The sequence below is a fragment of the Schistocerca nitens genome, chromosome 1, assembly GCF_023898315.1.
Source record: "Schistocerca nitens isolate TAMUIC-IGC-003100 chromosome 1, iqSchNite1.1, whole genome shotgun sequence".
In the NCBI taxonomy this organism is placed as follows: Eukaryota; Metazoa; Arthropoda; class Insecta; order Orthoptera; family Acrididae; genus Schistocerca; species Schistocerca nitens.
In genome coordinates, this window is record NC_064614.1 from 429,740,902 (window position 1) to 429,756,553 (window position 15,652).

Here is a 15,652-nt window from a genome sequence, read left to right on the forward strand (position 1 = left end):
ACTTCAGTAGCACAAGAATTTGTTGATTATGTACTACAGGCACATGACAGGAAAGAATCAGCCATTGGCATATTCTGCAACCTATCAAAAGTTTTTGATTTAGATAATCACAAGCTACTACCGGAAAATGTAAAATTCTGTGGGGTAAGAGGTGCTGCATCTGATCTGATAAAACTGTACTAAATGAACTATCAAAAAGTAGAAATATTAGATGAGAAGAATAATAAATACTACTCATACATGAGGAAATTCCTACACTGTATGCATAAATGCACACTATTAAATGATAATTAATTGAAACTCTCTGCTGTCAACAGGTGTTGTTGATATTTCTCGATGGGGACAGTTGAAAATGTGTGCCCCAGCTGGGACTCAAACCCGGGATCTCCTGCTTATGTGGCAGGCACTCTATCCATCTGAGCCACCAAGTACACAGATGAATAGCGCGACTGCAAGCACTTATCCCTTGGACGCTTCACATGAGACCCACATTCCCAACTGTCCACAATCTACATATGTAATATACCTAACAGATATTTGCCCATCCACTCATTACTCACGTACACTAAGGTGACGATTCCCATAATGGTTCCTGCAACCTGTGCGCAATTTGCACAGATGCAGGTCACTGGCTGGGTGGGCTTTAACTATATATGAAGATAGTAACTGCTCTCGAAAGAACAGATACCATTGATGACCGTGCAGTTTCTCTAGAATAAATGATTTTTTATTTAATAAAACTGCAGCCAAATAGCCATATACAGATAATTTGCTTAACATTTTACATTTACATTTTACATTTTTGCATATTCATTTATTGATTTCACTCTTTTACTGCACAGTTCTATGTGATATTGTTCACAGGCTTCGTTACACAGTTCACATACACATGTTGCGGTTGGGTCGTGATAAGTTTTGTTTTTGCAGATTAGATGATGAAAGCCGTGAATAGAAAGTCTAGTTACGACATGTCGCTGTTCGAAGTTTGGTGCTGTCCATGAACGGTTTGTCATTGCTTCGGTGCCATAAAACTCCAGCCTATATTTTTCTTATTTGTCCTCCACGATCTTCAGTTGCTTTCTGGAAGCCCTGGTGCATGACATCATATATCGAAGTCTGATGTCTTCAATTAGAAATGTCTCTATCGCTAGCAGGTACACTAGTCTAGATCTTGTTGTCTTTGAGAGACCTAGTGCTCTTTTTAGATAGTTCGATTTTACTTTTTCTAGTGTTTCTAGATGTTTTTCTGTCAGGTGGTCCCATATAACCTCCATCCCATAGGCCAGGATTGGCAAGATTTTTGTGTTGAATAATTTCATGGCTGTTTCTAGACTGAGTAGGCGGATGTTTTTGATGTCCTGTATTGCTATTATTGCTTGGGCTGCACGTTCTGTTGTATGTTTTGTGAAGCATTTGGCTGTTGGTTGCAATGTCATTCTTAGGTATTTAAAGTCTGATGAGATTTTTATTTTTTGTCCTCTGATACTGATTTCCGCATTCTTGGGTGTTTTGCCTCCTTTTCTGAAAATTACCATTTCTGTCTTTGTTATGTTTATGAGTAGTTTGTTTTCACTGCACCATCTGTCTATTTGCTCAATGATTCTCTGCAGCTTCTGTATATCTGTTGAACCTACGGCTATGTCGTCAGCGTATGCATATACATACACATCTTCATTTTCTCCAATTCGGAGTACTTCTTCTGTGGCAAGAATGTACAGCAAAGGGCTCATTGGGTCACCCTGTAAGACTCCGTTTGATTGCAGAATGGGGTTCGAAAAAGAGAGGTTGTCTGATATTGTAATTAAGTTGTATTCGAGGATTGACTTGATTATTCTTGCCCATATGCTATCTTCTCCCATTGTGTTTTTCAGTTTTCGGACTATGAGCTCTCTTTCCAATAGGTCAAAGGCTTTGGTAAAGTCTATGAACACTGTGTAGAACATTTGTTTCTTTTGTAGTGCATCATTGATGTTGTTTAGAAGAAGCCTGACTGCCGTAAGTGTTGATCTTCCAGATCTGAAACCCATTTGTCATTCTGGGAGATGACTGTCCACAGAGGCTTGGATTTTTTGTGTTATTATCTTTGAAAACATCTTGAATTGAGTATTTTCCAGGGCTATGCCTCTGTACTTGTTTGGGTCCATTGGGTCTCCTCTACCTTTGTAGAGAACTTTTATTGTCGAGTGTCTCCATTGTGTCGGAATTCTTCCAAGTTCCAGGCATTTGTTAAACAGTTTGGTCCATATGTGTTGGAGGGCCTCTTTTGCATCTTTTATATGTTCATTATATATATTATCAGGTCCTGCTGCTTTCTTGTTCTTCAGTGCTTTTATTACTTCTTTCACGTCATCTTCATTTAGAGGTTCCCATGTATTGTCTTTTTCCTTAGTTTGATGTTGTTTCTCTTTCTTTGAGGGTGTTTTGAGTCCTCGTTTGTTCAGTATCATACTGAAGTGGTCTTCCCATTCCTTCAGGTCTATATTTGGTGTATGAGCCATTTTTCTTGGTCTTGCTGCTATGTATGGGTCTTTCTCTGCTTCATCCGCTTCTCTTTTTGCCTCTCTTTCTATGTATTCTTTTTTCTTCTCTTCTATTAGTTTTTTGTAGATTCTCCTCTCTTCTGCGTACAGTTTGTATGTTTCCTCATCATGCTGGTTTCTTAGTTTGTGGAGGGTTGTTAGAACAGTGTTCCTTTTGCTGTAGCATTCAGCATCAAACCACCTTTTGGCCGTCCTTGGTTTGGGGATTGTTTGTATCACTGAATTTTTTAGGAGGTCTTCTATTTGGTCTGTTGCTTTTTCAAGGTCTCTTTCCTCTATGAAAGTTTCTATTTGTGTTAATTGTTCTTGCTGGTTTGTTAATTTTTCTATATCAGTTTTTCTTCGTGTGATTTGGTGGGTCTTTCTTGCTGGCGGTGACGTGACGATATTTATTTCTATCTTCATTGGAATGTGCTTTCGTATAGGAGTAATGGAGTCATGCCATATTGGTTGTATACTTCCTTCTATGTCTCCTCTTGTTGGTGCGATATCAATGGTGCGCTTCCCATTGTGGCATATGTATGTAGGTATCTGTCTATCGTTAAGTAGGGTGAAAGCATCTTCTTCTAGGGTTTCAACGACTAGTTTTGTTTTATAGTTTTCTGTGTCTATTCTGCAGTTGAGATCGCCTGCAATAATGGTGGGTTTGCTGTCACATTGTTTGATGAGTGTGACTATTTTGTCAATTATTTCTACAGCATTTGTGTGCGGTTTAAAATAGGCTGCAATTATATTTATGTTTGTGGCTTCTATTAGCATACTATTTTCTTGTTTTATGATTTTTTTGGTGGGCGTCATCCAGGGTTTCAGTAGGATAGATATTCCTCCCATGGGTCGTCCTCTTTCTCCCTTCTTTGCCACTAGGTGATAATTATAGAAATCTTTATGTTGCCAGCTGTCTATCAGGAAGGTTTCTGTTAGAATTGAAAGATCCGAGTTTTGCAGAATGTCTGTTGGTGTTAGGTTAAGAGCACTTTTTACTCCCTCTGTATTCCACAAGACTGCTTTTATTTCTTGCTCTTCTGGTTTTCTTCTTAGTTTAGTTGAGCTCTGCTCCCTCTTCCATTGATCGTCTTGGGAAACGAAATCGACGTACTTTTATGTTTTCTGGCCAGAATTCTGGTTCTAGAATAAATGATAATTAATCGAAACCCTCAGCTGCCGACAGGTGTTACAAAAATTTGTACTGAAAAATGCTCTCTGATTCAAACTGGTTGAACAATTTAAAATAAATTATACAGCAGCTTCACAAGTTAGAAAATGTAATTTCAAAGATTTATCAAAGCTGCAGAACACAGTCAACATAAACTATAATGAGTTAATGTTAAAGATCAATGAGAACAAACTTAAGCAAATAGCATGTGTAAAATTTCTGCTTTTCCACCTCCATGATAGCTAAAAATGCACAGCACACATCTGTAACATAAGTAGTAAATTCAATCTGCTGTGCATTAGAGAAGTAGGCCAGATTTGTTTATACTGAACTCCTTAAAATGTTTTACTTTGCACTCCCTAAATCAGTTATGTCATATGGAATGAAAGTATGGGGATGCTCAGTAAATATAAAGAAGGTACTTAGCATACAGAAAAGGGTCCTCTGTATAATGACCAATGAGAAAGTCCAAACTATATCTGCCGGCCAAAATTTGAACAATAAAAAAATTGTAAAAACTAAATTGTAGAGTACACTTTATAAATGACATTTTACTGGTAAAAAGACAAGGCATATATGCAGTAATACAATATGTGTCAATTGTAAGACATCTAATGGCTGAATAAATAAAGAAATTCATTACACCACGGATCATCCTATACAGAAGTCAAAATGGGCTCCAGAAAAATAAATCCACTACTTCAGTAGCACAAGAATTTGTTGATTATGTACTACAGGCACATTACAGCAAAGTGGCTGCTTGTGCCATTTGGTGTATAATATGGCTCACTTCACATCTCTGAAGGCTCTCCTTCATAGAACATGATACATAAATGTATGAATAGTGCTGTAACTGGTACTACACTGCTATGCCATACAAGTCACAGTTCCTTATTGCCATGCCAAAGTTATTGTCCATACCATGTTACCAGAACCAACATTTTCTTTGTGTTTTGAAGATCATTAGAGTATTGAGATGAATGTAGTTCATTAACAAGACTGAACACCTTACTTTGTATTCCAGTGGCGATCAGTACTGGAGGTTCAATGAAACTACCAAACTGATGGATCCAGGCTATCCTAAGAACATCAGCAGATGGAGGGGAGTTCCCCAGAACTTAGATGCTGCTATGACATGGACAGATGGTAAGCTCAATATTAACTAAAGGTATTCTTTTTTAATTGACAAGGCAAACTGAAGTCCCAACTAGGACAGTACTTACACCCCAGAAAGAGAGAGGTAGATCAAGACAGTAAACCTGTATGCTCTGATATTCTTGCAAATAAAGTGGTACCACATACTAAACATTTAGCAGCAACTAAACATTGATCATCACTTTCATTCAACAATTCTCTACACACACTTTCTATGCAAGCATTTATTAACAGTATATTGTGTGCTAATCCGTTTGTCTGAATAAACCACTAGCCATTTGAATCTCAGTGCTTCAGTGTCATATTTCATTATGTTACTCATCCAATCAATGTTTATATATTAGAGGGTATGTAATTTGGTTATAGCCATTGAGCATACGTGAGTATTTAAACACACATGTGACATGAGAACATGCATACACATTGCATCATCCCTGCTCAAAATATTGTCACGACAATAAATAATAATAAAATTTAGTCATTTGAGGTTATTCATTTGCAAGTGCTTCAGGGGAAGACAAAGCTCATTTGTAAGTCTGATTTCGATTTTAGAACCACAAATGTCACGTTATAATCAATGACCTTTATTGTGAAGTTGTTGAAAACTGCCATCATTCACCTCTGCTCACTACAAAAAAGTTCTAAACTCTTTCTGCTGGAGTACACTGCAATATGCGAATGGAAAATCCTTAAATAGAATTTGAACTTCACATATAAGTTTACTTGTATTTTCTTCTAAATTCTTTACTGGTGCTGCACAAAATTAACTTCCATACATTATAACAGATCTCAGTGAAAACTAAGTTAATCAATAACTCCCATGCAAACAAGCTGCTGAAGTATATAAATTGTTTTAACAAATTTAACAAATACAAGTATTATTGATGTTAGTAACAATATGGAGAGGATAGATTGTTACTCACCACATCTGGTGATAGACATAATTAGAAGAATACTAGAAATATTTAAACTTTAGGACAACATTCTTCCTCAGAAGTAAAGTTCTAACACAGTCATACATTGGCAACAACAACAACAACAACAACTACTACTACTACTACTACTACTACTACTCACACACTCATAGCTAATGTCTCCGGGCACCAACACCTGACTATGACTGTGTCTGACATGAACAGCAATATGCTGGCTTGGGTGGTGGGGTAAGGAGGAGACATGGGGTGTGAGAGTAGGGTAGGTGTAGAGAAAGAAGTTACTGCTACCTTGGGAACATGCAGGAATATGTTGGGGACAGGACAGAGCTTCTAGGTGTAGCATCAGGAGGCTTGCACAGTGGGAAAGGGAGGGGAGAGCTGTAGAGAGGATGAAATGACTTTTAAGTACATTGGTGGGATAGAAGGTATGTGTGTATACTGTAGTGGGAGTATGGGAAGGGGCAGGTAGATGGAGGACAGACACTAGTGAATGTTGAAGCCAAAGGTGCTATGGGAACAAAGCATTTGTTGCAAGGAGAGCTCCCTCACATGCAAACCAGGAAAGCTGCTGTTAGTATGAAGAATCCAGTGGCAAAGGCTCTGAAGTAGTCCTGAGTGGTACTGACTCATGAGGGGAGTGCTCCTTTGTGGTCAGACTGTAGGTAGGGGGGGGGGGGGGGGGGTAGGTGATTGGGGAGACAAGCAGGGTTGCCACAAGTTCTGGAAATCAGGGAATAACATGGAATTTCAAATGTGTCAGGGAAATCAGGGAAATTTGAAAGAAAAAAAAAAAAAAAAAAAAAAACACTGGAAAAATCTCATTTTTGTCTCAGTAGATGAAACAGTTTGTTTACTGATGCTGGGCACAACTGAGTACATGTACTGCTTCCCTGCTCCCTCATTCTTACTGCTTCTCCTCTTCCTATCATGTCCCTCAGCTTCCAGTCAGTGCTGCCACCACTTTTTGCCACTAGCCTATAAGATGCCAAGGAGAGGCAGGGAGCCATGAGGAGTGGTTTGTTTGGATCTGATTCTCAGAGACTGTTGACACAGCAGCCGGTCACGGTGGTCACATGTGTATGAGTTACGTCTGAGTGACTGTGTGATTGTGTGTATGCTCTTGTTTTCTGACGCAGGCTATGGCCAAAAACATAGTTGAGAGAGTGTGATTGTCTTTTATGCATGTCTGTCTGTGTCTCAGCAATCATCTTTATGGTGATTTGCTACCTATCTTCATTAGTATTGATTCCCAGAGTATCTGCGCAAGTTATTTGTTGCATAAATTGATCACCATGGTCTCACTTCATCAACATGGTGTCTGTCACAAATGAATAGCTGGCCACATGAGTGGACCTTGTAATGGTCCGCCTAAGTCGTTGATATCTTGCTAATTGCTGTAAACGCACTATTTCACTCCCATTTACGGAGCTTGTTAGCACTTGATGTTAGGTTGGCGCCATTACAATGTATTGTATTGTAGTAATCGCTGCTGCTTGCTGGATCGCTGCTGTGTCTCGTTGCTGATGCTGGCTCTAAATCTGGTTGTCTAGGGTAAACACATGAGGTCCCGTGTTTTTCATGTGCTTTTGATGATAAAGAACGAGCGAAACCAACACATATGTAAATATCAAATATTTATTACTTTAGTGGCCATATTAATTCCACTGTCCACCAAAGACCATAACACAACACAAAGTAGTACTTCCTTTACATGTTCTTTGCATTGTTTTGCCAAACAATAACACAGAAACACACTTCACCAAAGTGACATTCCGACTGCCCCTGACTGCCTCCGACTGCTCTTTCGACCCTTCTCGCTGCTTGTATTTATAACATTGTCAAAGAACTACTAAAAATAGATATAGTTTATAAGTCACATGTACATCTGTTATCATAATTTGTGCAGAAAAGTTATTAATTTGCATCGAGTGACATAATTTAACATGTTATTAAAATGACAGACAGATTTGTTGACTTGACAGAATAATTCTTTGTTACAAAAAGGCCGTTTTTTAGAAGTTTGTCAACTGACTTCTCTAATTTGCATAAATAAGTAAGTAACATGAATTATTAAGAATTACATTGGTTTTCGTCTAAAATAGGATTGATTACGTGAATACTGAGTGAAAACGCTCCTAGTGAACAAATACGTTTCACTGGGTGATTTTTATTTAAGGAGATCCAAAATACTTAAGTTGGCCACTATTTTTCGTACTTCATATTAATTATTTAAGATAAACTTAGTGTTTTTCATGATGACATTTGCTGTATCAGTGATCAAGTGATATAAACTTTTGTGTGGGTCAGTTATTCAGTATAATTTAATGGGTTGACTGTTTATGGAGACATGTTGTGCAATCATTGTTAACATACACAATAACTTTTCTATAATCATAAATACTCGTTAAACTGGTTGAATTTGGAAGGGATCGCATACTTCATTAAAGTAAAGCCTTTAATATGTTCCGTTACAATACCCCCCTCGGGTAATATCATTTACAGAATGTTAATGATATTAGCCAACTAGGAAAAATGTGTCAAATGTTTAAAATTTGGAAAAGTACTACAGTGACCGCTACACAGTTTCAAAATGACTTTTTCCTGGAAATATTTTAGTTGTGTTGTTTCAAATGCACTTTGTGTTATGGCTCTCAGTATGACAGCATAATGAAAATATTTAGTAATATATGAAAGTAAAAAAATTGTTAATCTTTGCTCCCAGTGAGCCACATGGAAAATGATCAGAAACAGACACAAATATATCACATGCGATTTTAAGATATATAAAAAATATATGTAAATTATTTCAAAGTCAGTTCTCATTGAGTCACAGATTAATCAAGATAATAGAAGGAACATAAATATATTACATAGATGGACAGGTCAGATGTCCATAGCAAAATTTTGCAACTGTCTGCTCGTTTTGAGCCACATAAAGGAAATGAAAACAAAGAACATAATTATAAGTATGGACATGATATATAAACACAAACACTAGAGAAGTCACATGTATGAATATAATATGCATTTAAAAAAAAGAAAATATTTAAAAAACTTGTCTCCCATTGAGACACATAGTCAAGATAGTACAAGAACATATTAATACCAAAATTGCACACTTAATTTGGTCACAACATAACACAAACATCAAACTTGGTAAACATCTGATTGGTTGTAGAAAATTGTACACAAATCTTATGCCTAAGAAAAGAATAGTAACAAAATGATGGGTCTTGCACAACAATTTTTACATTGTCTTTTATATTTGGTGCAAGTATGTCCCATATTCAACAATACAAAAAGGAAGTAATAAATGTTGGTCACCTTCTTGCCCATTGCAAGTAAAGAAGATATCACAATATTTAATATTCAATAGTGACAATAAAAATATAAAAACATTGTCTCAGACATCTGGAACTTTTCCAGGGTCTGTAGTGGTAGTTGCTATTTGACACACCCAGTGAAAATCTTTCGCTGATAACATGCTTTACGGAAAATGGGTAAGTAACTGTATTCAAACAGGGAAATGTGCTTAATCATGTTTATATGGTTTCAATTCAGTGATGTTTCTTAATCCAAATAACCTTCTTGATCTGGGAAAGATTAGTCTATACGCATTAGGATGTGGGCTTTCTTTTATTTCAAATGGACCAATGTCATTGTTTACTTTAACATATGGACAACCTAGCTCAACATCTTTGTCTATTTTAGTATTTTCAAAGAATAGATCATTTTCAATTTCTTTAGTCCCTAAGTCTAATGTCTCTTTCCTACACTTAGACACATCCCTCTCTGTTTGCAAAGCATTGACATTTAAACATAAACCTTTGTTTTCATCTGTTCCTCTTAACACTGTGTTGCCACTCAACAAATTATTGTTTTCACCCCATTTTTTATAAAGTCCACTACGGATTCTTATCCACCATATAGGATACAAGGTTGCACTTACCTTTGCTAATTCTTTCCAAAAGGCATCTTTGTTTATACAGTCTCCATAGTTGTTCCACAAAACTTCTAAAAACTTTTCCCCTTTTCCTTGAAAACACACATTTACATTCCATCCCTTTATATTTTCTTTAATATTGTTATTATTACCATTCTCATAGATTAGTGTTTCATAGTTCCCAATAGGCAATAGCTTGTCCTCAGATACACATTCCCTAGTCTGCATTTCACTTAAATTAACCTCATTATTACCCATGTTCGTCACATCACTTACCTTTACCACATAATCACTTTTCAATTCTGCAAATACTTTTATTTCTTCCTTCACACTCTCATCAATAACATCACTTGATTTAGGATCATTATTTAAATGTCCCTGTATTACTTCTTCCTCCTCCTCCACAACAACCCCATCTTCAGTTTCCCCCCTATGTATCTGAATCTCAGCAATTGAGTCTTTGGCTCCATTAAACACATCGTCATCCCCCTTCTTATCAAATAAACCCCCCAAAATAGATTCTACTTGTGGTGTGTCTGACTTGTTATTCACACCAGTATCCTTTTCAGCCCAACTATGGAACTCTGCAATACCTTCAACTTCTGCACTTTCACTAACTACCTGTGCTTGAACACAGTTTTTATTAACTGTATCACTTTTACTCATAGTATCCCAAAACCTTTTATTAAATTCTAATTTATTCATTCTAACAACTTCAGTATTTTCATGGTATTTACTCTTTACATTGTATCCTCTCCTTTTCCAGTTTCGGTTATGTGTTGTCCTGTCATAATATTGTCTAGCCCCAAAACTACGGACATCTAGTGGGACTGTCCACCGTTTCCCGGCTGGTTTCCTCGGTCTGTCCGTTTGTAGTTGTCGTTTTGTTCACTAGTTTCAACAAACCCCCTTCTCTCTTGTTCTCTTCCCCAATACCTATTTCTATCATTCCTGTTATCTCTCCTCCATCCTCCCTCCTGTGTATTGTTTCTGAAATCATTTTCATATCTCCTATCTCCCCTATTTAGAGCATTATTTCCAGAATTTTCAAAGTCTCTCCTCCCATAATAATCTCTATTTACATTCCTGTTCCACCCCCCATACTGGTTGTTGCCAGAGCCAAAACTTTGGTTACTTTCTCTTTCCAAGGCCCTATCTAATCTATCTACAAATTTCAGGAACTCTTCCATTGAATCATCTGGTCCATGGACCAATTCCCACTGCAGTCTCTCTGGTAATCTTCTTTTTAAAACATCAATTTGTGTCATAATATCAAAAGAATTATTCAAGTGAGCAAGTTTTTTCAATTGATCTCTGCAAAATTTTTGCATTCCCCCTACTTTCCCTCTATACACTGGTCCATTTAGAAATTCTGACTTCAATCTGGCTTGTATGGACTGTGACCAAAATTTACAAATAAATTTGGCTTCAAACTCTTCAAACTTATTCCAAGAATCATTATTCTCATTTGCCCAGGATAGGGCCTCCCCTTCTAGAAACCGTTTTACTAACTTAATTTTTATGTTGTCTGACATTCCTACAACAAACATATCCTTACATTGGTGAATAAAGTCAATAGGGTGCAGATTTTCACCAGGAAAGCATTTCACTTGGATGTGCCCATACATTGTATTTTGATTATAAATCATTTGATTGGACATCAATGCATCTTCCAATTGTGAATATTTAGTGTGTATATTTTCTACTTTTGTATCTACATTAGTGGTGTACAGGTTGTATTCTTGTTTAAGGTCTTCTGATGTTTTGTCTATTCTCTGATCTAATCTTTTAACTTCAGTATCTACTCTGTTGTAGATGACAGCAATGCTGTCTGTGTTAGCTTGTATGTTTTCATTTAAACTTTCAACTTTAACTTGAAATTCTTTTCTGAAGTGTATCAACTGTTCTCTAGTGTCCTTACTGAGGGTAGTTTTAATTTCCTCACACTTCTCATTGAGATGAGTACTTAATAGTTTAAAATCCGAACTTAACTTATCCAGTCTATCTGTGTTTTCTTCACTTGATTGTTTAAGTTGCAAGCTTATTTGAGTTGCAAACCCTGCTAGCCACTCTGTTAAGTTTAATTGTTCACCATCCCCTGGTTCAATTTTTACATTTCCTACGATCTCATCACTCTCAGGTAGAGACATGTTCACTATTAATTATTTTAAATGACAAATACAAAATACCTTGCTTTATGCTATGATGTCGTGATCGGTGTTCTTGTTGGCTTTCTTCACTTCTATTCAGTTTTATCGAAGCAGAAGTCTTGATTGATGAATTCCATTGACATAATCCATACGTTAATCTTGATGATAGTTTTTCGTAGTCGCACAAACACAATTTATTTATTTATTTTTGACATATTTTCACTGTTGACACACTGCACAAATAAACTTTTTTTGGAATGCTAAGCACTTACGAAATTTATCGCTGCACTATTATCATCGATGCACTTAAAGATCCCGGACGAGCCCCCACTTTTGTAATGGTCCGCCTAAGTCGTTGATATCTTGCTAATTGCTGTAAACGCACTATTTCACTCCCATTTACGGAGCTTGTTAGCACTTGATGTTAGGTTGGCGCCATTACAATGTATTGTATTGTAGTAATCGCTGCTGCTTGCTGGATCGCTGCTGTGTCTCGTTGCTGATGCTGGCTCTAAATCTGGTTGTCTAGGGTAAACACATGAGGTCCCGTGTTTTTCATGTGCTTTTGATGATAAAGAACGAGCGAAACCAACACATATGTAAATATCAAATATTTATTACTTTAGTGGCCATATTAATTCCACTGTCCACCAAAGACCATAACACAACACAAAGTAGTACTTCCTTTACATGTTCTTTGCATTGTTTTGCCAAACAATAACATAGAAACACACTTCACCAAAGTGACATTCCGACTGCCCCTGACTGCCTCCGACTGCTCTTTCGACCCTTCTCGCTGCTTGTATTTATAACATTGTCAAAGAACTACTAAAAAGAGATATAGTTTATAAGTCACATGTACATCTGTTATCATAATTTGTGCAGAAAAGTTATTAATTTGCATCGAGTGACATAATTTAACATGTTATTAAAATGACAGACAGATTTGTTGACTTGACAGAATAATTCTTTGTTACAAAAAGGCCGTTTTTTAGAAGTTTGTCAACTGACTTCTCTAATTTGCATAAATAAGTAAGTAACATGAATTATTAAGAATTACATTGGTTTTCGTCTAAAATAGGATTGATTACGTGAATACTGAGTGAAAACGCTCCTAGTGAACAAATACGTTTCACTGGGTGATTTTTATTTAAGGAGATCCAAAATACTTAAGTTGGCCACTATTTTTCGTACTTCATATTAATTATTTAAGATAAACTTAGTGTTTTTCATGATGACATTTGCTGTATCAGTGATCAAGTGATATAAACTTTTGTGTGGGTCAGTTATTCAGTATAATTTAATGGGTTGACTGTTTATGGAGACATGTTGTGCAATCATTGTTAACATACACAATAACTTTTCTATAATCATAAATACTCGTTAAACTGGTTGAATTTGGAAGGGATCGCATACTTCATTAAAGTAAAGCCTTTAATATGTTCCGTTACAACCTCCATGAAAGGCCAAAATCACAGGCCATTTCTGTGGGTATCTCTAACAGATTGTGCCCGCCTATCTGAAGCCCATTGTTTCCCACTAATGTGGAAGCTCTGCCCACTGGATCTAGTCTCACCAACCTGCCTGCAGGTAAAGTCTGTTTGTATGTGGCATAATGCAGCGGATTTCTCAACTTAAGTCTTTACTTACCCTTGAGATCTCAGAAATTGTCAGGGAAAAATGCTAAAACTTGTCCAGAAATGAGGTAAATGTCAGGGAATTTCACCTTTGGAAATTTGTGGCAACTGTGACAAGACACCGAGCTCTGTTTCTGGAAAATGGTGGAAGGATGATTTTGGTCTGCAAAGGGCTCAGTGGGACACTTGGTATGTTTGGAGAGGGATGCAATGGCTATGGGTGGCTAGGCCGTATTGAAGGGACTTGTTAGTGTGAAATTGGGCAATGGATCCCTTTTGATGTCTTATAAATAGGTTAGCACAGGATGGTGCCATTTGAGTCCCCACTGTTGTACCACAGATTTGTTTACAGGTAATCCCCTCAAAGGAGAAGTAATTAGGAGTGAGGACATAATTGATCATAGTGTCCAAAAAGGTGGTTGTAAGCTTAGAGTTAGTCAAGTGTTGGGAAAGGTAGTGTTCAGTAGTGACAAGGCCATGGGCACTTGGGATATTAGTGTAGAGGGCAGTGGTATTGACAGTGCTGAGCAGGGCACCGGATGGTAAAGGAACAGGAACTGTGGAGAATCATTGAGGAAATGGTTGCTGTCTTCTACACAGATGGTTAGATTATGAGTAGAGTGTTGGTCCACAATGGCAGAGATTTTTCTCAGTGGGGGCACTATAGCCAGCCACAATGGGGCATCCTGGGTAGACTTTAGGAAACATGTGGAAGGTAGGCATGCAGGAAATGGTGGGATGAGGTCCTAGGATGGACCTATGGTTTTGAGGAGAGACTGGAGATCCTGGTGGATTTTTGTGATGACCTGAATGTGGCATGGTTTGAAGGCAGACATGTCTGACAGCTTGTGGAGTCCTTCTGCCAGATAATTCCTGTGGTTCATAACTGCAATCATGGAGCTTTTGTCAGCAGGTATATTTATTGGGGTAGATTAATTTTTAAGTGGTGGATCGCAGTTTTTCTGCAGATGTGATGTTGGTTTCCATTCTGGGGAATTTGTGGAATTATGATGAGGCAAGGTTTCAGGTAAGGAAATTCTGGAAAGTTAGCACTGGGTACATTTGGGGGTAGTGGGTGTGGATCACAGTTGGATGGAGGAGTAAATTGAGTGAGTCACAGTTTGATAGTGGTTTTGGATTGAGTCTGATTGATAGGCATAGTTTTGAAAATATGTTTCCACTGTAGGGACAGGGAGAAGGAAAGGAGATCTTTAACAAGCCCAGCATGATTGAATTTAGAAGTGGGGCTCTAGGTAAGGCCTTTGGAAAAGACTGACACTTTAGTGGGACTGAGGTTTTTTGAGGACAGGTTCAAGACTGAGTTGCACATCTGTTTAGACTCTGGGTTAGACAGGATGGTGGGAGGGAGTTTCTGAGTGTGTAGTAAATGCAGTGGTTCTGCAAGGCTGAGTTTGGCAGCTGTGAAGGGATGCAGGAGAGGTCTGTGGAGGTTCTTGTATCAGTGGTGGATAGTGGTAGTCCCATGCACTAAGATGAACATATTGGACAGTTTTCTGAGGTGGCATTATACATTCTGTTCTTGTTACTGAAGGGCAAGGGTTTCAGTCTCAAAAATGGGTTGCAGGAATTTTGGACTGTAGAGCAGGAGAATCTTACAGGTAGAGAGTAAGTAGTGTGATAAGGTTTGGGCATGATTGATATGATTTTGCAGATCTATGTTGGTGAGGGCTATGGGTAGAAATTGAACAGAAAGAGGTCATTTTAGAAGGAGAGGCTGCAGCCAGAAATGGGTAATTTGATGGTCAGGTCACTTGGAAAGCCACTTGTGAAAGTAACCATGTAGTCTACAAATTTAGCTGCAACAATTGTGCAGCATTCCATAAAAGTGTGACTCCTAACAAGCTGTCTATCTGCATAAAGGGCCATTGCCAAACTGTGGCCAACGAACAGCTGTACAATCCAGTTGCTCAACACACTGTCCAACATGATGTACTTCACATTAATGACTGCTTCTTATCCTGTGGCAAGTGGATTCCTCCCACCAAAACCAGGTTTTGAATTGTGCAGGTTGGAACTCACCCTACAATGTATCCTCATTCCTGTAAACCCCCTGGCCTCAGTTTTAACTGGTTCCTGTCCTCCACCTGCCTATCCCTTCCCTGCTTGTATCCCCTCCAT

General features: G+C 37.8%; 1 protein-coding gene across 1 annotated transcript in view; it reads left to right on the top strand.

Annotated features, from left to right (window-relative positions):
- LOC126250820 (matrix metalloproteinase-14-like) overlaps nt 1–15,652 on the top strand; it is a 120,401-nt gene that overhangs the window by 94,977 nt on the left and 9,772 nt on the right. Inside the window, exon 10 of the mRNA XM_049951590.1 lies at nt 4,718–4,839. Within this exon, the coding sequence (XP_049807547.1) occupies nt 4,718–4,839 (122 nt within the window). The remainder of the gene's footprint in view (nt 1–4,717; nt 4,840–15,652) is intronic.